The 22704-nt window shown below is 41.7% G+C and overlaps 1 protein-coding gene and 1 long non-coding RNA gene across 3 annotated transcripts in view; one reads left to right on the top strand and one right to left on the bottom strand.

Moving 5' to 3' along the window:
- PREP (prolyl endopeptidase) overlaps window positions 1-22704 on the bottom strand; it is a 138087-nt gene that overhangs the window by 100420 nt on the left and 14963 nt on the right. For both annotated transcript variants that reach the window (XM_082405233.1, XM_082405234.1), the window contains exons 3-6: window positions 11176-11309; window positions 9917-10047; window positions 7201-7410; window positions 3103-3224 (exon numbers count right to left, since the gene is read on the bottom strand). In XM_082405233.1, the coding sequence (XP_082261359.1) occupies window positions 3103-3224; window positions 7201-7410; window positions 9917-10047; window positions 11176-11309 (597 nt within the window). The remainder of the gene's footprint in view (window positions 1-3102; window positions 3225-7200; window positions 7411-9916; window positions 10048-11175; window positions 11310-22704) is intronic.
- On the top strand, window positions 12026-21037 carry LOC309634847. The gene is made up of 2 exons (XR_014248471.1): window positions 12026-12805; window positions 12840-21037. It is a non-coding gene; the product is annotated as an uncharacterized lncRNA (long non-coding RNA).

Below are 22704 nucleotides of genomic sequence, written 5' to 3'. Positions count from 1 at the left end.
TGACAGGTACAAGAAACTTGTACATCACGACTTTTTGCATGACCTAGATTTTTCTGACCTGGAACTGAATCAATTTCAGGGCATACCTGAGGCTTCTGAAGGCTCAGAACTATAGCACCCATGTTTAAGTGACAAAGTTGCTCTTCCACATAGCAAGAAGTTCCTCTCAACAGACCCTGCCCAACTAACCCTGGCCACTGGAAGGGTGACATCTAACAAGACCCCCCAAGCAGCTGGAATACAGCTTAATGAAATCTATACCCAGTTTGTGTCTACTAAGCCTACTGGTTTGCTTACAGACTTCCTCTGCATCATTTGCTCATCAGGGCCCTGATCTAGTATAAAGTTTCTTAGGACTCACTGTACACATCCCATTAGTTTTTTTTTTTTTTTTTTTTTAACAACTTCATTTATTGCTTCTGTGCAATACAGATGCATCTCTTCATTTACTGTCATTCTTTAAATGGTCATTCCTGCTGTTTTCGCACAACTTCTTACCTTTTGACAAGGGAGGCAGGGTGCTAGAGGTTAAGAAGATACAGGCTGTGGGTGTAGCATACCCAGCAGGCAGTTCCAGCCATGGACCTGCAAGTTAATCACCCTCGCAGGTATTTCACTTTGTCCATGCAATGGAATGATCACCGCCCTCCCACGGTTATGGTAAAGATTATATTAGACAAGTTACGAAGAGTGAATATCTACTGAGTGAATGGTAAAAGGATCACCCAAACTATTTAAATTTGCTTTTCTTTTCAGTTGCCTAGTAGCAGAATTGAATATACATATATTTTAAATGCATACAAGCTATGTTTCCACTGTATTTTAAAAAACTGGCGGCTCACAGCAGCATTATTCACAATAATGCTGTGGAAACACCCCAAGTGTCCATTGACGGATGACTGGATAAACAAAATGTATATGCACACAATGGAATATTATTCAATTTTTAAAAGGAAGGGAATTCTGACACATGGTACAACACGGAAATAAACCTTGAAGATGTTATGCTAAGTGAAATAGTCACAAAAGGACAAATACTATACAATGACATTTACATGAGGTACCTAGAACAGTCAGATACATAGAGACACAAAGTAGAATGTGGTTACCAGGGACTGCGTGGAAGAGGGGATGCAGAGCTATCACTTCATGGGTTCAGGGCTTCAGTTTCTCAAGATGAAAAAAGTTCTGGAGACAGACGGGGGTGATGCTTGCACAATAATGTGAATGTACTTAATGCCACTGAACTCTATAAATGATTAAACTCATAAACTTTATGTTGACGATTAAACTGATAAGTTTTATGTTAGCTATATTTTACCATGATTTTAAGAAGTAAAAAAAAAAAAAAAAACTAGCTGTTTCAACCAAATGCTAATAAAGATATCTGAGCAACTAGTTACATGTGTATTCTACTGTGAAGCTTGTTTTCTTTTAGACTAATATGCTAAAATAGATCAGTTATTCTGGCACTTATTTTCAGTTGTATTTCATTTTATCAACCATATAATTTTACCTTGATTAAAACAGGTCTGCTGTAATGTTTCCCCATCAACATCTTTCCCCCCAAAAAGGTGAAAAGAAACACATGACCTAACATTACAAATTTTTTTTGGTAGCATATTTACCTCCCCTAACTGCTTCACTCAGATACACATAAAAATGTGTATTATTTTATAAATAAATACCTACTATCTGCGGAATGCAGAAGCCTTAGGTATGAGAAGTTGGACTAAGAAGAAAACTTAGTGGAAACAATCGACAAATAAAGTCAGAAAAGCCATGAAAAACAAATGTGGGAAAAATGACAACAGTAACTACACAAGAAACGCTTGTAGGGTGGGGAAGAAGAAGTATGAAAAAAGGGCACAGTTTCAGGCAATAATATGCAAGTCTTATAAATTCACTTTTAACATACTGCATTAAAGTCTGGCAAACCTTTTCTATTAAGGGCCAGAAAGTAAATATTTTCAGCTTTCAGGGCCTCCTTCTGTGGCAACTAGTTAAGTCTGCTGTGGCAGCTTGAAAGCAGCCACAGACAAGTAAACAAATGGGCGTGACTGTGCTCCAGCAAAACCCAATCTACAAAAGCAGGCAGCTGGCCAGATTTCGGCTGAGGGCAGTAGGCTGCCAACTACGGTTCTAGAGGATCAAAATAAATAAAAGGACAATTTGGAATAAGGTATAGTAACGCACGTGGACTAAAAAACCGTGGATTCATATTCTATCCCCCAATGAATCAGACCCATGCACAGAAGTTCAAATCTAAAATACCCCTTTCTTACCAAAGTTCTAATTGTAACCCCGAGAAGGGTTAAGAGGCTCAATGGGCTAAAAAGTTCCTAGTGGATTCCTCATTCCCACTAAAAATGGGATGATAGCCCACCTATATGAAAACATTCAGAATGCTTTTCTTTCTTAAAAAAAAAAAAAAAAATATATATATATATATATATATTTCTTAGTACCCAGAAATGAGCTAACAAGAGTCCAATTCTTACTCTAAGGACCTCTAAGTTTTTTCACAGGTGATTCGCAAGATACAGAATAAAATCTGGGACCGCAACTACAAAGACGTATCACTTCAACAGAGGTTGGTTATTATCAACACCCCTAAGGAACGTATGAACCACCTATGAGACGCATAAATATCCAAAGGATACATATTTTAATGTAAAAACAAGAGAACAAGAGGCATGAAGAGCACACTTGTGTAAAAAAGAAAAACACACACTCTCTCTCACCCCACATTCTCACCTGTGTATACAAAGAAAAGCTTTGGAAGGAAACTCTCCTCACCTCTGAGAATTAGGATTCCAAGTTTTGAAATGTTCATGTTTTACTTTATGTTATTTTGTACTTTTACAGTTTTACCATAAGCATGTATTACTTTTAGTATTAAGATTTTTATGTTGAGATTACAGTTAAAAGATTTACCACCTTCATTATTAAGAGTCCATTTGAGTACTAATATTTTTAACAAAAGAATATTCACTCAAAGGACTTCCACCATCTGTAAAGATCACCACATAAGAAGAATATTTATATACACAATCCAAGAGAGATGGTGTTTGTGGGTAAAATCTCAGGGTAGAACAATACCTCAGCTCCACCCATCCACTTAGGCTCATCAGGAAACTCAGCACACAAAATATCTTCTGACTGATCAGTCCCCAAGACATGGTAGCAGAGCTTTTGGTGGAGATTGGTGGATGTTTCTGTGCCTAAAGGAATTAAAAACGTACACTGAAATGCAGCTGACAATTTTAAGAAAATCTATTCCTCCCATACTGTACAATGCTAGAAATATTTAAAAAGCTAAGTATCTGGTTGCGGGACTGTAGGATACAAGGTTAATATATAAAAGTTAATCACTTTCCTATATACTAACAATGAACAAGTGGAATTTGAAATTAAAAACACAGTACCATTTACATTAGCAGCCCCCAAAATGAAATACTTAGGTATAAATCTAATAAAATATGTATAAGGTCTATAGGAGAACTAATGAAACTGATGAAAGAAATCAAAGAATAACTAAATAAATGGAAAGACATACTCAATATATTATGGACAGAAATACTCAATATTGTCAGGATGATCGTTCTTTTCAACTTAATCTACAGATGCAATGCAATCCCAATCAAAATCCCAGCAAGTTATTTTGTGGATATGGACAAACTGATCCTAAAGTTTATGTGGAGAGGCAAAAAACCCAGAAGAGCCAACACAATACTGAAGGAAGAAAACAAAGGTGGAGAACTGACACTACCTGACTTCAACATTTATTATAAATAATCAAGACAGTGTGGTATTAGCAAAATAGACAAATAGATCAAGGGAACAGAGTAGAGAGCCCAGAAACAGACCCACATAAATACAGTCAACTGATCTTTGATAAAGGAACAAAGGCAATACGATGTAGAAAAGACAGTCTTTTCAACAAATGGTTCTGGAACAACTGGGCAACCCCATGCAAAAAATGAATCAAGACACAGACCTTATACACTTCACAAAAATTAACCCAAAATGGATCACAGACCTAAAAATGTAAATGCAATTATAAAACTCCCAGAAGATAACACAGGAGAAAATCTAGATGACCTTGGATTTGGCGATGACTTTTTAGGTACAACACCGAAAGCATAATCCATGAAAGAAATAACTGATAAGCCAAACTTCATTAAAATTAAAACCTTCTGTTCCACGAAAAGACACTGTCAAGAGAATGAAAAGACAAGCAAATATTTGATAAAGGACTGTTATCCAAAATATACAAAGAACTTTTAAAACTCAACAATAAGAAAATGAAGAACCCAATTAAAAAAATGGGCCAGAGATCTTAACAGATCTTAACCTCACCAAAGAAGAAATACGAATGGAAAATAAGCATGTGAAAAGATGCTCCTCAGCATATGTCATCAAGGAACTGCAAATTAAAACAATGAGATACCACTACACACCTGTTAGAATGGCCAAAACCCAGAACACTCAAAACACCAAATGCTGGCCAAGATGTGGAACAACAGGAACTCTCATTCATTGCTGGTGGGAATGCAAATGGTACAGCCACTTGGGAAGACAGTTTGGCAGTTTCTTACAAAACTAAACATACTGTTATGATACAGGAACTGTGCTCCTTGGTATTTACCCAAATGAGTTGAAAACTGACATCCACACAAAAAGCTGTACACGGATGTTAACGGCAGCTTTATTCATAATTGCCAAAACTTGGAAGCCACCAAGATGTCCTTCAGAGGTGAATGGATAAACAAACTATAGTACATCTAGACAACGGGATATTATTTAATGCTAAAATAATGTTTTTTAGTGTTTTTAGCAAGCCATAGAAACACATGGAAAAAACTTAAATGCACATTACTAAGTGAAAGAAGCCAATCTGAAAGGCTATATACTGTATGATTCCAACTACATGACATTCTGGAAAAGGCAAAGCTATAGAGATAGTAAAAAAGATCAGTGGTTGCCAGGGGCTGGCAGGGGAGGGAAGGATGTATAGGTGGAACACAGGATTATTAAGGCAGTGAAAACACTCTATGATACTACAATGGTAGATATATATTATTATATGTTTGCCCAAACCTACGGAATGTACAACACCATGAGTGAACTCTAATGTAAACTGTGGATTTGGGGTGATTATGATGTGTCCGTGCAGGCTCATCTACCGTACCCTCTGGTGGGGGTGCTGATAATGGGGGACGCTATGCATGTGTGAGGGGCAGAGGGTGTATGGGAAATCTTGGTACCTTATGCTCAGTTTTGCTGTGAACCTGAAACTGCTCTAAAAGATTAAATCTATTAAAAAAAAAAGAGAGAGTTAAGTATCAGTTGGGTATCACCCTGGAAATAATCACATATATTTGCTGATTTTGGAGGCTGATTTTCTTCAATGAAGAAAAAAAGGAAGATAATACCATAACATTTTAAAAAAAAGCTTTACTTGGTGATTTTCCATGGGTTTTCCAGGAACACTGGTAACAAGCACATAGCCAGCATTGCTTAGCCTCATTCATAAGTCCTTCCACCACACAACCTGAAAGGCTGTTGAGGTCTTCCGAACAAAAGGACAGCAAAATTACAGCTGGGAGAAGATGCTGGCTTTCTTAAATCAACCACAATTACTAATTATTACTATTTCTGCCAATGGAAATTAAGGCTAAATAATAATTTCCATGTTTTTCACAAGTTAACTTAATAACACTGTTCTCTAACAAGAAACGGCCAGTTATATACTTTTTTGGTCTCCTAGAACTTGGAAACAGCCAACATTTTCTAACTCAGCAGCACTCTTAATACAGGCAGCTAATTCAGTGTACAGAGCACAGAGGTCTTTCTTTAGCCAACATCCTTGAATAAAAAGCCTACTCTTAGCTCCTCTTGTAGTTCATTGGTGAACTAAGAAAAAGGTACTACAGTAATCTAATCAAAGGCAGCAAAAGCTATTGATAAATGCAGCTGAAAGAGATGAAAAGCATTATAGCCTTATTCCCAATTCAACTGAGGGGAAAAGAGAAAAGAAAGCCTATCTAAAGATGACAAAGATACAGCAATTCATGATAAGGGAACAGCATGTGCAGGAGAAAGCACTGGACTAGCCGTGCTTCCTGCCAGCTCTAGGCCCTGCAACAAGTAACTGAGACTCTGTACCCCAGCTCCAAATCTCTAGCAAAGGGAATGGTAACCCACCTGTAAAGATCAACCAAGACAACATGAAAATGCTGTACACCACATGGAAATATGGAGTAGCATAAAGAAGATGATGTCGACAGCTTGTACCAGCAAGGTACAAGCTACAGGGCCCTTCCTGCCTGGGAAGGTGACAGGTGACAGGTGAAGGGGAAAAGAAAGAGGGACCACTTGCACACAATAGGATCTTTGTGCAATTGAAGCGGAGAACAAAGGTGTGTCCTGGAAGTTAACAAGGACAAAAGCGTCAAGACGAGTGTGACCAACAGGTGACCTGTAACTTCCGAGCAGAGAAAGAGATGTGATTCCTGCAAAATTTTATCATCACTCAACATCATTAAATAAGTTGGTTTTGTTAAAAAAAATCCATCTTCTCCATGATCCCCTTGGGAGAAAGAATGCGTCTGCGTCTGTGAAGAATGGACAGCAATAAAAATGGCCCCAATTTTTCACAGTTCCCTGTATCTCTCTCCCAACCCCTTGAAAAGCAGTTGGTCCTGTGACTTGCTTTGGCCAAAAGAATGCAGTGAAGTGATGTTCCAATAGAAAGCCCAGGCATCAAAGAAGTCATGCCTTTCAGCTCTGCCCCTTGGAATCCTGCTGAGCTGCCATGTGAACAAGCCTGGATTGGCCTGCTAGAGAATGAGAGACCACATGGAGCAGAATTGACGCCCCAGACATGTGAAAAAGTCACACTAAGATCAGTCACCTGACCAGCAGGTCATCACAGATACATGATAGAATTCAGCTAAGCCCAGAAGAACTGCCTGGCCAACCTGCAGACTCACAGCGAAAATAAATGGTCGTTATTCTGAACCACAAAGTTTTGGCAGGACCTGTTACGCAACTATGCTAACAGATACAACGTCCTTCGAGGAAACATGATTCTAGACCAAGCAACCTCTATGCAGGGTTTAGCTTCTTTCTTTAGTCATGTGAAGTCACGCTTCATTTCATGAAAAAGGTGCTTCATCTGAAGTCTCAACCTACCATCACTTTTCCCATCCTGTTGTGGGTATGCGTTGTAGAACATTCCCTTCCCATCGTGGGTCCAGGCCATACAGCTGAACTTGACTCTTTCGAGCACATCCGGAAGCTCTTTGGCACCATCGACTTTCATGAACTTGATCGTCACCCAATCTGAGCCACTGGCACTCAGACCATAGGCAAAATATTCACCATCTTCACTGAATGCATAGCCTAAGGGACACATGAGAAATTGTCAAATGGTGAACATGGGGACACAACTCCCAGCCTTGCCCACTGCCCACTGTGCTGCCTGGCAAAGCTCTCTGTCACACATGGAGGCAGAATATGGCAACAGGAGGAGCACGCAATTGGTTGTGAGGAATTCTGGGGGCTCACCCAGGTCTCCCAGGAATTTGCCTTATGACCTTGGACAAGTTTCTTAACCTTTCCAGGCCTTATTTTCTTCATCTGTAAAATGAAGTTAATAGATTATATGACCACTAAGATGCTTCCATTTAAAACTTTTCTATAATTCAATAAGCAGTTCATTTAAAAGCAGAGCTCATCTAGGACTTTCAGCATATTTTATTTATACTTGGAAGGAGGGGGAAAAGGAGTAAGGAAACTGCTTTTAGAGTAATGACTGAATGTAACAGAACTAAACTGGAGCCATTACATAATTTTTGGAATGGACTCCAAACTACTTGAAATCCCTCTTTACAACCTCGTTTTCTGAGCATTGCTGGCACTCCAGGATTAATGTCCACACCATCCGACAACTAAAAGCCCAGGTAAATGAAGCCTGCCGGTTTGCAATAAAGACTCATGCAGTGCACATTCCAAAAGTGACTGTGAAAAAATAAGGAAAGCAACACCACTGATGGACTAACGCACTGTCCCCCATTCTTTGGGGCAATCACAGAATGTTCTAACCACTGTGGAATGTTTCTTGACAAATATTTATATGTTTCTATTAGCTTTATGATTAAAAGGAATGTGTAGTGTTTGGTACCAGATACTGACACCAGAGATTTCCTCTTATGATGTCTGTTAAACTTCACTGGGGGTTAAAAATTATCCTAAGAAACCCAACTATTTTCACGGGTTTCCTACTATTTTACATGGAACTTCTACTAGTGAAAAATAAGGTTAAAATTTCATAAAACCTTCTTAATAATCACTTATAATTCCTATAAAGTATCCAGGCTCAAATGTATATAAACGCAGAAAAGAGTCAAGAATGTGATGAGGAGTAAATATTCACTTTTTACTCTATATAAATTATATATAATTTAAAAATTTTCAGGGAAAATGTAAATAAAACACTTTGACTTGAAATATATGTTTAAAAAATCATATACTATCAAAAGAATCTGAATGTCTACCTATACTGTGACTTCCCTATAATATCATTTTCAAAAAACTCGAAGACTGAGACCAAGTCCCATGTCTAATTTACCTTGTCATCCATCAGGGTCCATACATGATAAGCATTACATAAAAACGTTACTGGAATGAATTATCAAAGTGAGAGGTGAGACCCCGTTATAATGAAGTCCTCTGGATGAGTTGCAAGATAGACCTTGGTTAAAATGAAATAAACTTCTATTTAGGGTATATTACTGCACAGAATCAGTGTATTAAATTCACTCACAACTGGTCCTCATTTCCAAGATCAAATTCATGGAAGAATACTCACAATAAGCTGGCTGGCATCTTATTTCCAATACTGATTACTCTCAATACTAATGAGATTAAAGATCATCGTGTACATACACAGCCTATTGGGGGAGAGGAGGAGGGAAGCACTAAATGACTGAATGCCTTTATAAAAGGGTCTTCTCACACAGATCTGCTGGAACAGGCCTCTTTAATTCCTACCTAATCAGTTACAGGACTTCAGCATTCCAACTGCTCAATTCTGTAGGGCTGAACCTACACTTATGCTTTTTCTACAAAATACAAGATGCTACAGAGGAAATGCTGAGCCAATTTAACTAAAAACATCTAGAATACTAGCCAGAGATGATTCTCAGAGTGTACAATTTTTAAACCACAGAACCAGAGTGTAGACAACTTCCTTACCCTAGAAGTGGTGCTTATGGTACAAACCTGGGGTAATCTCATGGCCCGTAGAGTAGGTTATCTCGGGGGAAGTTATTTAGGCGACATACGGCAAGTGCATACATATTTTTGCATACAGCAAAACTTATTTATTCAGCTTTTAAACTTGCATCCTCAGGGGACAAGGTACCAAGTTGTCTAATTTCTACAAGACTGTGTTTTATACTTTTTATTCTAACATGCTAACAATTAACTAAATTTGAAAACATCACTTTTTCCCCTCAAGGAAGCAGATTTCATAAATATTCTTTCCTGTTTTATATTTATAGTTAAAACATTCTTTGTACAACTTAAATTTCTTACAGAAGAGAATTAATTTTTTTCCAAACATAGACAGGTCTCAGAGAAGCTACAGAAAGTGATGATGATACTTCAAGATCCCAGAAGCCCTAGAAGCTAATTTAGGTCCAGTGTGAACTATTCTCTAGTCCTGCTTCATGCCATCAGAAGGAGATGTGACTACCCATGTGTACTGAATTTACCGTGCATAAATCAGCTTTCCTGACACTGCGTGTGCGTCTGTTCTACAATACGGTCCACACTCTGTCTGGTCTTTTCAGAGCTGCGAGCGAGGGCCCCGGGACTCCCGTGGGCCTGGCTGTGTAGCCCTCACCTCGGAGCGCCACCGTGCCGTCATCGGAGAGTATGTTGGGGTCAAGGAACACTCTGGCTTCACCCTCTAAGGAATCCTGTACATATAATACTCGTTGGTTCTGCAAACCTGTATTGTAAAAATAGAAATACCTGGGGGACAGAGATGGTCTTTATTCAGCTATGGAGTTTTCTATTTGTGGAGTAAAACCAAATACATACAAACAAATAGAAAAAGGAAAACAACATACAAAGGTACAACTGCAAACAGGCCGTGCCAGGGACATGGGAACTAGAGAGGAAAGTCCCACCGTCTCCCTGTAGCTAGAGTTTGTTCCCTGAATTGCTTTAGGAATTCAAATAATATATTGTAATTCTACACATTAGCTAAATAAAGCCTGCTTTATTTCCTAAAATGAAAACGGATATTCAAATAAAGCAGTAACTTTTTCTTTTCAATGGAGAAGACAGCAGATTTGCTAAAATGAAGTGCTGGTTCCCATCCCTAGCCAGTGTGCTAGGGTAGGGGGTGGGCAAACCTTTTCTGTAACGGGCAAGACTGCAAATTAATTAAGCTTTGTGCACCATACAGACTCTGATGCTACTACTCAATTCTGCAGTTGTTGTACAAAAGCAGCCCTGAATAACACACAAACAATGGGCATGGCTGTGTGCCATTTAAACTTTATTTACAAAACAGGGGGTAGATAGGGCTTGGCATGCAGATCATACTTTGCTGATCCCTATGAAAGTGAAGTCTAACAAACTCTAAAGTAAATTTGTGGTAGTGGTTCCAAAGAGAGTTAAAAAGCAAACAAGAGACTATGTTTTAAGTGGGTGTCAGAGGGCAAGGAACAAGAGAGGTGAATTAATGGGTGCTGCATCCTGGCCCATTTCCATTCCTGGATGGAAGAAATGCATATAATAAAGTCTTTTCAAGTAGTATAAGCTAAAGAGAATTAATTTCAGAGGCAAACAAATCTCCATTGCTGTCTATGAATCCTGCTATCTCACCAATTACTAGCCACAAGACAACAATCATTTCCTACAATCTAGATTTCGTCCTAGGACACATCTCTGCTAAATTTCTTAGTCCTTCTTTTAAGAATTGGTCAACAGACCAAAAAATATTATTCTCATATTCCAGCATAGAAATGAATTGATTTTATAATGAATTAAGTTTATAAACTGATAAGTTATTCAGAATTTGTACTGTAAAATTTAAGAACGTATTAGATCAGAAAAGTAAAAAGAAAATTAAATGAAAGCAACTTCACATACCTTTTCCCTTTCTTGAAGTGGCAGCTATACTTGGGATAGTCATACAATTCAGTCATTCTCTCTTTGTATAAACCTCTGATAGGACACTGCTCAAGAAATGGCACAGTAATCTTGTTCTGGGCCTCCACAAAAGCCTGGAGAGAAAATTTAAATGAACAAAGCAAGTCAGACATAAAATTTTCCATGGGGAGTGTTATCCATTAATATGTATCAGCAAGATTCAGCAATTTTACTCCTGGGAATATATCCTAAGGAAACAAAAACACTATGTCGAAGAGATATCTGCACCCCCATGCTCATAGCAGCATTATTTACAATAGTCACGACATGGAAACAACCTAAGTGTCCACTGATGGATGAATGAGTAAAGAAAAGGTGTGGAATATATATAGACAATCAAATATTATTCAGTCATTAAAAAAGTAGGAAATTCTGCCATTTGGGACAATATGGATGGACCTTGAGGACATTATGTTAAGTTGAATGGAGAAAGACGAATACTGTATGATCTCACTCATATGTGGATTCTTAAAATATAAAACAAAACAAAAGGGGGCTTCCCTGGTGGCACAGTGGTTGAGAATCTGCCTGCCAATGCAGGGGACACGGGTTCGAGCCCTGGTCTGGGAAGATCCCACATGCCGCGGCGCAACTAGGCCCGTGAGCCACAACTACTGAGCCTGCGCGTCTGGAGCCTGTGCTCCGCAACGAGAGGCTGCGATAGTGAGAGGCCCGCGCACCGCAATGAAGAGTGGCCCCCGCTTGCCCCAACTAGAGAAAGCCCTCACACAGAAACGAAGACCCAACACAGCCAAAAATAAATAAATAAATAAATAATTTAAAAAAAACAAAAACAAAAACAAAAGCCCCAAACTCATAGAAAAATCAGATCTGTGGTTACCAGAGGCAGGGGATAAAGGAAGTAGAACTGGATGAAGGTGGTCAAAAGACACAAACTTCCAGTTATACGATAAATAAGTACTAGAGATGTAATGCACAACATGATGACTACAATTAACACTGCTATATGATATATATGAAAGTTGTTAAAAGAGAAAAATCCTAAGAGTTCTAATCACAAGGAAAAAAATATTTGTTTTTCTTTCTTTTGATATCTGTAGGAGACGACGGATGTCAACTAAACTTGTCCTGGTAATCATTTCACGATACACGTAAGTCAAATCATTATGCTCTACACTTAAACTTACACGGTGCTGTACATCAATTATATCTCAATAAAACCGGGAAAAAAAAGATTTAAAAAATGTATCAGTGAAAGCATATTTTCCCTCCATAAATAACAATAACTAATAATTCCATGGCACTAAGTATGCACCAAGCAGGTATTAACTCATTTAGGACTCACAATCCTATAGAGAAGGTTCTGTTTTAGCCCAGCTTTCTGGATGGGGAGACTGAGTCTTAGAGTGGTCAAAAAGGTGCCGAACATCACGCAGCTGCAAAGTGGCAGAGCCGGCTCCTGAATCTACGCTCTAACCAAGCACAGTATCAGCTACTCAGATCACACACTGTCAAGAAACTACACTCACCCTGTGCAAGGCTCCAGGCCTCTTAGCAGCTGGTGAGCCCCAAACATCAGAGTTAAAGAAACCAAGTTAGAGATACCTAGGTACTATTTTTATTTATTTATTTATTTTTCCTAGGTACTATTTTATCAACTTTTTTTTTTGGCCGCATTGGGTCTTCGTTGCTGCGCATGGGCTTTCTCTAGTTGCGGCGAGCGGGGGTTACTCTTCGTTGCAGTGCGCGGGCTTCTCATTGTGGTGGCTTCTCTTGTTGTGGAGCAGGAGCTCTAGGCGCGGGCTTCAGTAGTTGTGGCTCGCGGGCTCTAGAGCGCAGGCTCAGTAGTTGTGGCACACGGGCTTAGTTGCTCCACGGCAAGTGGGATCTTCCCGGACCAGGGCTCGAACCCGTGTCCCTGCGTTGGCAGGCGGATTCCTAACCACTGCACTGCCAGGGAAGTCCCATATCAATTCTGTTTTTGACAATCTTTCTAAGACCTACTACCTTTGTCAACTCCAGAGAACTTTGCTAAATGTTGAAACTAAAGAATATTTAAAACAAAACTGAAAAGTGAATTGAATAAGTATATCAACAATAATGGTTTATAAGATGAACAAGAGATGGCCTGCAGGCCATCAGGAGACCCTGGCAGCAAAAGCAGGGGAAGGAGCAGTTTTTACAACAGATCAGTTGTATCCAAGAATAACCTATTTATAACTAAGCAGTTAGAAAGTTTATAATACTATAATAATACTATAAAAACTTGGCTTCATAATAATTCACATCTGGCTATTAGAAATGAAACAAGAATAAATGTATCAGCTCTAAATTCAATCGAAGGTTTAATCCGATGTTTATACAAAGGTTAAACCCTTTTGATAGGAGAAAACTTCAGGAAATTAACAACTTACTATATTTGGAATGGCAGGCAAAAATGCGTTATTATCAGAGTTCATCCAGATCTAAGCGCCGACCCCAGCTCCAAACGGTCTCTAAACGGTCTCTCCTGCACAAACCACTGACCCCACCCTGGAGAACCACAATTCTGTGCTGAGAGAAAGCTGTTCTAAAACTCGAAGTTTACAATGCACTTGAAAACAAGTGAGAAAGAGTGTGAGGTATGAGTACAATGATGAATAACAGCTTTGCAAGAGGATCAATTCAAGAGAAATAAAACTGTTATGGGTCACATTTCTTATTTCATTCAAACAGAAAATAAAATTGACTGAGTCCCACAGAAATACAACTCCAACTGCTTATCACGAGGGACTGGCAAACCTCGCCCTGGCCTGCTTTCCTATGGCACTCAAGCTTAGAATAGTTTTTATATTTTTAACTGTTGGGCAGGTGGGGGGGGGGGGAGGGGCGGGCTGCAAACCCAGCAGTGGCCTACGTGGTTCACATCTACAATACTTCCTGTGTGGCCCTTCACAGGAAAAGTTTGCTGACCCCACTCTATCTCACTAAAAAGTGTCAACAAGGAGATTAACTCTTGTTTTTTAGTTACAAAATCAATGCACAGCTGCGAAGCCACGCGGGGGCAGCGTTCTGGAGATTGCTAAGCGTGTGCAAGAGCATCACCTGATTTCATGGGCGAAGCAAACGCCAGGCCTCCTTTACAGACGTGGAAGGGGAGGCAGGTGGTACTGAAGGCACTCGGCCAGCGCCACACAGCGAGTGAGAGATACTGCTGAAGCGGAATCATGTTCTTCCAGTCACTGTAACAGTGACCGAGGCCGACTCCTTGCCTGATACTGGATGTGGAGACAAAGCAGACCCACTGGGGAGAAGGCAGGCAGCCTGGGCTTCCTCTGATCCCCTCCCGCTTGGGCTGGGCTCAGCAGGGCAGGCCCATCAGGGTGCTGGAGTGTCGACAAGGATTTAATATGAACCTAGCGTGCGTCAGTACCGATCCTGGCATGGTGGGTGGAGGGGTGAGAAATCCAAGACAAGATCCCTGCCATCGTGGAGCGAACATTCTACCGGGGAGAGACAAAACACAAGCCAGAGGGTTGCAGAGAACAGTTAGTCCTAAGGACACACGCAGGGTAGCCGTGGGGCGAAGCTGCTACTCAAAGTAGCATCCACGACGCGCGCTGCCCCTGAACCGCTACTGCCAGCCCACGGTGAGCACAGGGACTGGGAGGGGGCGCCACAGCAATGTGATGCTGCTGTGACACCTTCGTTACCTTTCACAAACATATAAAGCCCCCATGGAAATTTGAAAACCATCATTCACCACCAATCCTGGGCAACACTGGGATGGGAGTGTCCTTACTTCTAGCAGGATGGCCAGGGAGGCTCTTCTGAGGCTCTGAATTGAGATCTGATAGGCAAGAGGGAGCAGCTCTGTAAAGACGGGAAGAGCGTTCCAGGCCAAGGCAACTGCAGGTGCCGGGCCCTGGGCGGAGGAGCTTGGCAGGTGAGAAGAAGAGTAGGGAGGTCAGGGAGGCTGGGGATGAGTGAGAGAGACTGAGACCCAGGCAGGAGCTAGATCACGTGGGCCCTGGTGGGCAGATGTGAAGTTTCAATCTTCATTCCAAATGCAAACAAGCTATGACTGGGCGGGGAGACAGTTATATAGTCTGGTTCACCCTTTCAAAGGACTACTCTTGCTCTGGGTGGAAAACAGACTATAGGGGAGCAAAAGCAGAAACAGGGAAGCCGGTTAGGAAGCCGGGGCAGTGGTCCAGTGAGAGACAAGGCCAAGTGGAATGGCTGGTCTCTAAAGGAGCAGGAACGACCACTGTAACGGGAGTGGGACAGAGAAGATGGGCACAGCGCATGCTCACATCTAGATTTGATGGCTATTTCCCAGAAGGGCCTCACCAGAACATTCTGGCTACTTAGGGCTCCCACCCTGAGACCCCAGCAGACTGAGGGTCTTGGCTGGCCCCTTCCCCTTCCATTGGGGGTCCTCTGAGGAGGGAGCCCTGCAGACTTCGTTTCCCTAATCCTTCTGATTTGTGTTTGTACGAGGCTGCATCTAGGCCTTATACCCTGGCTCTTGGAGGACCACGGCGGGTCCATCAGTCATAGATCCTCAGTTCATTTTCCCTGGAAAGGTGGAACTGCACCCTCCCATGGTTTCTCTATCTTGCTTTGCTTCTCAGGTACAGTTACAACTGCTGCAGCAGAACCCATCTCACACTAAAGCAGGCACACTGGCTTTTCTCATTTAAAATGTTCAGAAAACCATTAAGCCAGCCATAAGAATGCTACTAAATAACTAGGCTCATTATATACAATCTTGCTACCTCTCACCCACAAGTGTTAGTCAATTACTTTAACTAGAGCAATATTTAAAGACTGCACCCTTCCAACTCCAGTATCTAGATGCAAACAATGTTCAAGTTCTTAAAAGTCTAAGTTCTGTCATAATGTACATATTTATAATTTGGGCAAGTCCTTTTCATGAAGGCGGGGACAAATCTTCTGTAAAGGGGTTTTGTGAAATGCAGGGTTCCAAAGAATGCCAGTAGTGCCTTCTTGGTCATTTATGGATTTAATAGCCTGGCTTCTGGGTCTGAAAATTAGAACAAATTTGGGGGAAAGGGAGAAGAGGTATAAGGATAAAGAAAAGAAAAACTGGAGGAATTGCAGAATGGTAAAGAAGCCGGGTGAGGAGAATGAAATTCTCCTTGTCCCTCAGGAGTCTCAGCATCGAAAGTCACACTCCAGGATATTATTAAATCACTGAAACCTGAAAGCCCATGAAATGACACCAGCAGCTGAGCCTTTAAAGAGGATCACCAGTTTAGAGTTTAGAGCTATGGATGAGTCTGAAAATATTTTTCTAAGAACAGCTGCTCAAAGCTAAGAAATCCAATTCACATTTCATTTTGCCTTGACTATTAGAAACCTTCAAAGCGAAGTTTCAGTTATGCAACACGATTAAATCCGAGAGCTCTGCTGTGTAACACTGTGCCTGTAGTTAACGATGTCATACCGTACACATTAACGCGTTAAACACTGTTCAGAGGGCAGATCTCATGTTGAACGTTCTTACCATAATCTACAAAAAACAACCACAACAACAACAACAAAAAAACAAAGCTACCTGGGAAAGGGTGGCTCAGTTTGGGAGCTGGAGATGCCTTTACCTTCACTGTCTTCAGAAAGAATTTTTTTCAAGTTGTCCTCATATGTACTACGCTTTAATCCACAAAATATCTCAAGTCCTTTTACAAGCACAATTTTTACATATAGGAATAAAAAGGATGCATACAGCTACTCATTAAATAGATATGTATTCAGAACATCATGACAGGCAACATAGGATTAAACAGATGAATCACGTGGATAAAGATAAGAGCTACAGGAGAACAAATGAAGGGGAAACTACTTCTGGGATAGGGTGGCGTAGGCCTTGGGGAGTGGGGCAGGCAGGCAGTCCAATGCCCAGGAGGGACTTCCAGGTGGGAGACCCACTCCAGCATGGGTACCACCCAGGTGAAACCAGGGATGGTGCTATCTACAACCCACAAACTTGGAGGAGTTTCTGTTGCAAATTATATGTAGGTGTGCGTAAATATATTATTTATTTAAATATATAGATACACACACACACACACAAAGACACGCACATATGAATGAGCTGGTTAAAGCAACTGGTTGGTGCCACAGCACGGCCTGGCAGAAAACCCCGATCGTAGTCATGTGTGAAGGGCTGAGAGCATCCTGGAGGCCAGAGGAGGAAGCACACCTGGACCCCCTCTCCCTGCTGGGAGTGTAGCAGAATTCGGAAACGACTCTCCAAAGTGCAGGGATATGCCCATAAATGAGAAGGCAAGAGGCAGCAAAGCTCACTCCGGAGGCTGCAGGAGGACCCAGGGCCAGGAGGGCTGGACGGTCACATGGAAAACCGGAGGCATGCCAAACACAGAATGAGAGGTAGCTGCTCCAGGAGACAGCTTTAGAAACGGAGACTATGGAGGAATGGGGTGACGTACAAGACAGATTTAGGAACCTACACCCAAAAGAGAGAAGAGTGCCCCTTATTTTCCAGTGCGCTCCTAACTCTCAAACATTAGCAGTCCATCAGACGACAAAGAAAAGCTTGCTCGGGTCACGGTTGTAACTACAATGCCATTACCTCAACCCAGAGAGGGGCCTTTCTCTTCCTGGTCCCACAAACCCCTAAAAATCCCAAGGACGAGCCATGTCAAATCCAACAGGCGAGAGCCCAAAACCCATGGGGCTTGTCTTTTAACATTAAAAGCCCAGAGTGGGTTCCTCTCTTCTCTCTGGGACCATCTGCTCTCAGGTCAGGAAGGCTCCCATTGAGCTTCCCGCTGCATGTGGGTAACAGACCAGGTGGGGCCTTCCAGAAGCCCTGCCAGGCAGGCCTCTTTCCACCTTCTCTGCCTGTCCCCCTGAAGGCAAATCAACTTGTTCCCTCACTGGGCTAGTTACTGTCAATCAAGGGGGAAGGAAACAGAAAGTCTCATTTCGACCTTAGATTCAAGCCTTGTTCTCAAATCTCGCCATTACCAGGGAGCCCATTCAAAGTTGGAACACTACCCCTTTTTGGCTCCGTTCTTCGGTGTACACACTACTGACCAGAAGCCTGGCAAGGACAGAGGTGATCTGCACATCAAATCCAAACCTAACTAAAAATCCAACCAGGAAGAAGTTAAACACGTACAAATCCTCTCTTGAATAATTCTTGTATCAATGAGGCAATCCAAACTATAACAAGAATATTTGAAAAAAAAGAAAAACAAAAACATTAAGAATTAAAGTTCTTAATGCAAATCAAAACTACAATGAGTTATCACTTCACACCGGTCAGAATGGCCATCATCAAAAAATCTACAAACAATAAATGCTGGAGAGGATGTGGAGAAAAGGGAACCCTCTTGCACTGTTGGTGGGAATGTAAATTGATACAGCCACTATGGGGAACAGTATGGAGGTTCCTTAAAAACTAAAAATACGACCCAGCGATCCCGCTACTGGGCATATACCCTGAGAAAACCATAATTCAAAAAGAGTCATGTACCACAATGTTCATTGCAGCTCTATTTACAATAGCCAGGACATGGAAGCAACCTAAGTGTCCATCAACAGACGAATGGATAAAGAAGATGTGGCACATATATATAATGGAATATTACTCCACCATAAAAGAAAACGAAATTGAGTTATTTGTAGTGAGGTGGATGGACCTAGAGTCTGTCATACAGAGTGAAGTAAGTCAGAAAGAGAAAAACAAATACTGTATGTTAACACATACATATGGAATCTAAAAAAAAAGTGGTTCTGAAGAACCTAGGGGCAGGACAGGAATAAAGATGCAGATGTAGAGAACGGACCTGAGGACACGGGGAGGGGGAAGGGTAAGCTGGGACGAAGTGAGAGAGTGGCATGGACATATATACACTACCAAATGTAAAATAGATAGCTGGTGGGAAGCAGCCGCATAGCACAGGGAGATCAGCTTGGTGCTTTGTGACCATCTAGAGGGGTGGGATAGGGAGGGTGGGAGGGAGATGCGAGAGGGAGGAGATATGGGGATATATGTATATGTATAACTGATTCACTTTGTTATACTGCAGAAACTAACACACCATTGTAAAGCAACTATACTCCAATAAAGATGTTAAAAAAAAAAGAATTAAAGTTCTTAGAATGTGGTAAAAACACTACGAGTTGACATCTGTTTCGTTTCGGTACCTTTAGAAAGCCCCCCTGATAGACTGGGGGTGGGGTGGCTGAGGTGTGACCTCGGCTAGCCATCAGAGTCCCCTTCCCCGAGATGCAGGGATTGATCCAGAGCCGGGCAGGACATCCGTGCAGGATGAGGCTCGAGGCTGATCTAAGGGCTTGTTTCATGACTCCCACGCACATCGGGGCAGCTGACCTGATCTAGTAGTCCACAGTACGGATTCAGGAGCGTACCTGGAACAGGCTCGGGGGACGGTGTTGGTGCCTGAGGGTGCCATGTGCTGAAGGACAGCGCCCACACTGTGATTGACGAGGTACATCTGGCCCAGGGGAGGTGCTCTGCACCCAAATAAAAAGGCTGGGCCTGGAAAATGAGTTACAACTTCAGGAAGTTTGGGGTTTACCCTCTCTCTTGATCAGATTTTATTATTTCCGGGTGCCGGCAGCTTACATTAAATGTCATAGATAATGTTCGTGATAGCATGTTCTAACTATGCTAACTCCTTTCTACATTCTTCACATAAGTAAAACCCTGTTCATTTTCATAAGCAGAGTCTTTCATCAATTCTTCTCTACATGTAACAGTCAGTAAAGTAGCTATGAACCCAGGCTAAGTAACCAGAATCCTTTTTCAGGGACTGAGGTGAACACTGGAGGGAGAAGTTATCTTATGAGATCTGGGGTTGTCAGGACTGTGTAAAACCTGAAGGGGCAAGGCCCATCTTTCCCTACCATGTGGGAGAGGCTGCTAGAAAGCAAAACAATCAGAGAAAAGCAGATGACCTAAGAGACAAAGAGAGACAGGTTTCCAGAAATATCATGTGCGGTCCCGGCTCAGGCTGTGCCTAAAGGCATGTACTGATCTTCAATTATGTGAACCACTCAGCTCCTTTTTTTTTTTTATATGAGCTAGAGCGAGCTGGCTTTCAGGTGCTGCTCGTCAAGAGTCCTGACTGATACAGCTCTTCCAGGAGCCGCTCAGCTGGCCAAGCATGGGCAGGCTAGAAGAGGAGGAATCCACCGGAAACTTGCCCAAGGGCTGGAGAGGGAAGCCTGGAAAAGGTGATCCACCAATGAGACAGAGTGAAATTTAACTAAACGTTCAAACCAAAAAGTTTTAAAGTAACAAAGCGAAATAAAAAGAAATTAATTAGCTAGAAAATTAAAGAGTACAACTTATAAGTCCTAGAACCATTTCTTTCTAAAAAAACAAACAGCAACCAAAAAACTCCCATGCATTCAACCAAAGTGCTGGCGAAACTAATCAAGAGGGGGAGAGAAGTTACAGATGCTGGAAATTTGAAATAATAAAGAAGTAGAGACAGGGACTTCCCTGGTGGCACAGTGGTTAAGAATCCACCTGCCAATGCAGGGGACACGGGTTTGATCCCTGGTCCGGGAAGATCCCATATGCCACAGAGCAACTAAGCCCGTGTGTCACAACTACTGACCCTGCACTCTAGAGCCCACGAACCACAACTACCAAGCCTGCGTGCCACAATTACCGAAGCCCACGTGCCTAGAGCCCGTGCTCCGCAACAAGAGAAGCCACCGCAATGAGAAGCCCGCGCACCACAACGAAAAGTAGCCCCCACTCGCCGCAACTAGAGAAAGCCCGCACGCATCAATAAAGACCCAGCACAGCCAAAAAAAAAAAAAAAACAAACAGAGACACAAACAAGGAGAGTAAAGTCATTATAAGAACTATTTCACATAATCCCCTGCTAGTAATTTTAAAATCTCAATGACATGGACAATTTTCTAGGAAATACAGATGACTAAAATTGATCCAAAAAGAAAGCAGATCTAAACAGAGCCCAAGAAATAATTGCAATAAAAGAATTTGTCCCAAATAGCTCTAAAGATGAGGCCTTTTAAATTATCAAGCAGATAGTTCCTGTGCTATTTAAACTATTTAATAATAAATGCAATGGCAAGCATTTATTAAGCACTTACTTGTGTCAACCACTTTGCTCCACGGTTCAAAAACATTATCACTTAATTTTCCCCACAACCATACACAGTAGTTGTCTCCAGATTATAAATCAGAAAATTGAAGCTTAGGGGCTTCCCTGGTGGCACAGTGGTTAGGAGTCCGCCTGCCAATGCAGGGGACACGGGTTCTAGCCCTGGTCTGGGAAGATCCCACATGCCGCAGAGCAACTAAGCCCGTGCGCCACAACTACTGAGCTTGCGCTCTAGAGAACCACAACTACTGAAGCCCGTGCGCCTAGAGCCCACGCTCCGCAATGGGAGAGGCCACCGCAATGAGAAGGCCGCGCACCGCAACGAAGAGTAGCCCCCGCTCGACGCAACCAGAGAAAGCCCGCACGCAGCAATGAAGACCCAACGCAGCCAAAAATAAATTTTAAAAAAAATTTAAAAAAAAAAATTGAAGCTTAGAGAGGTTAATAAGCATGACCAATGTCACAACTCTGATAAAATTGTGGAGTTAAGATTCAAACCTGTCTTTCTACCTCTAAAGCTGTTCATTAAATGAATATACACTACTGCTTTCCCATGAATAAACAGGTTCCAAGATCTCGAAGGGTTCTTATCAGCTGCTGGGGAGAACAGGGTAGAAAAAAATTCTGGAAGAAGGGAGACAAGTTAGGAAGCTACTGAATGCCTAGCTCAGTGGCAATGCATGCCCGAACCAGGCAGTGCCAGCAGGGATAAAAACAAGAAGCGTATGAGATTTTACACAGGCAGAACTGGAGCTCCAGAGAATGGTGTGCATGATTAAACAGAGAGCTGATCCAAATGGTCAGAGTGCCATCCAATGTTATACAGGAGAGACCCAGAAGTCTTTATTGTGACACATGCCTTGATTTTCCCCAATGAGAAAAATTAGAATCACGAACACTGTCCCTCTAATTTACAAAGATTTTATGAACAAGTGAGGCATCTATGAGAACCTTAACTCCTTGAAAGTGCCCTATATAAATCAAAGGTGTTATTATTGTTCTCTAATCATGTCTAAGCATTCTCTAGGGCAGTTTTCCCAAGCTTTCTGGATCTTAAGAATTACCTGGTGAGGTGCTTGGGAAATAGCTTTCTACTCAAATCAGATGCTACAGAAGTAGACCTTGGGCATGTCTATTTTTAACAAATACCCAGGTGATTTTTATGACTGAATGCTTTCCCCCTGGACATGGCAGCATGGGCTGGTGAATGGATTCCAGATACCTAAGAGAAAAGAAAGAGGCTCAGAGAAGTCAGTTATCTTTGTTCTTTAGTTGTTAGTTCTTTAATAACTGTTTTCCCAAAGATACCATGTCTGACATAAGCATTTCTCATAGAGGACATGTAGATTATTGGAACCAAAGCCGAGTA

The sequence above is a fragment of the Balaenoptera borealis genome (assembly GCF_965194805.1).
Source record: "Balaenoptera borealis genome assembly, chromosome: 9".
Taxonomy (NCBI): domain Eukaryota; kingdom Metazoa; phylum Chordata; class Mammalia; order Artiodactyla; family Balaenopteridae; genus Balaenoptera; species Balaenoptera borealis.
Note: the sequence above shows the minus strand (reverse complement) of the source record. Positions and strands in the feature narration are given on the sequence as shown.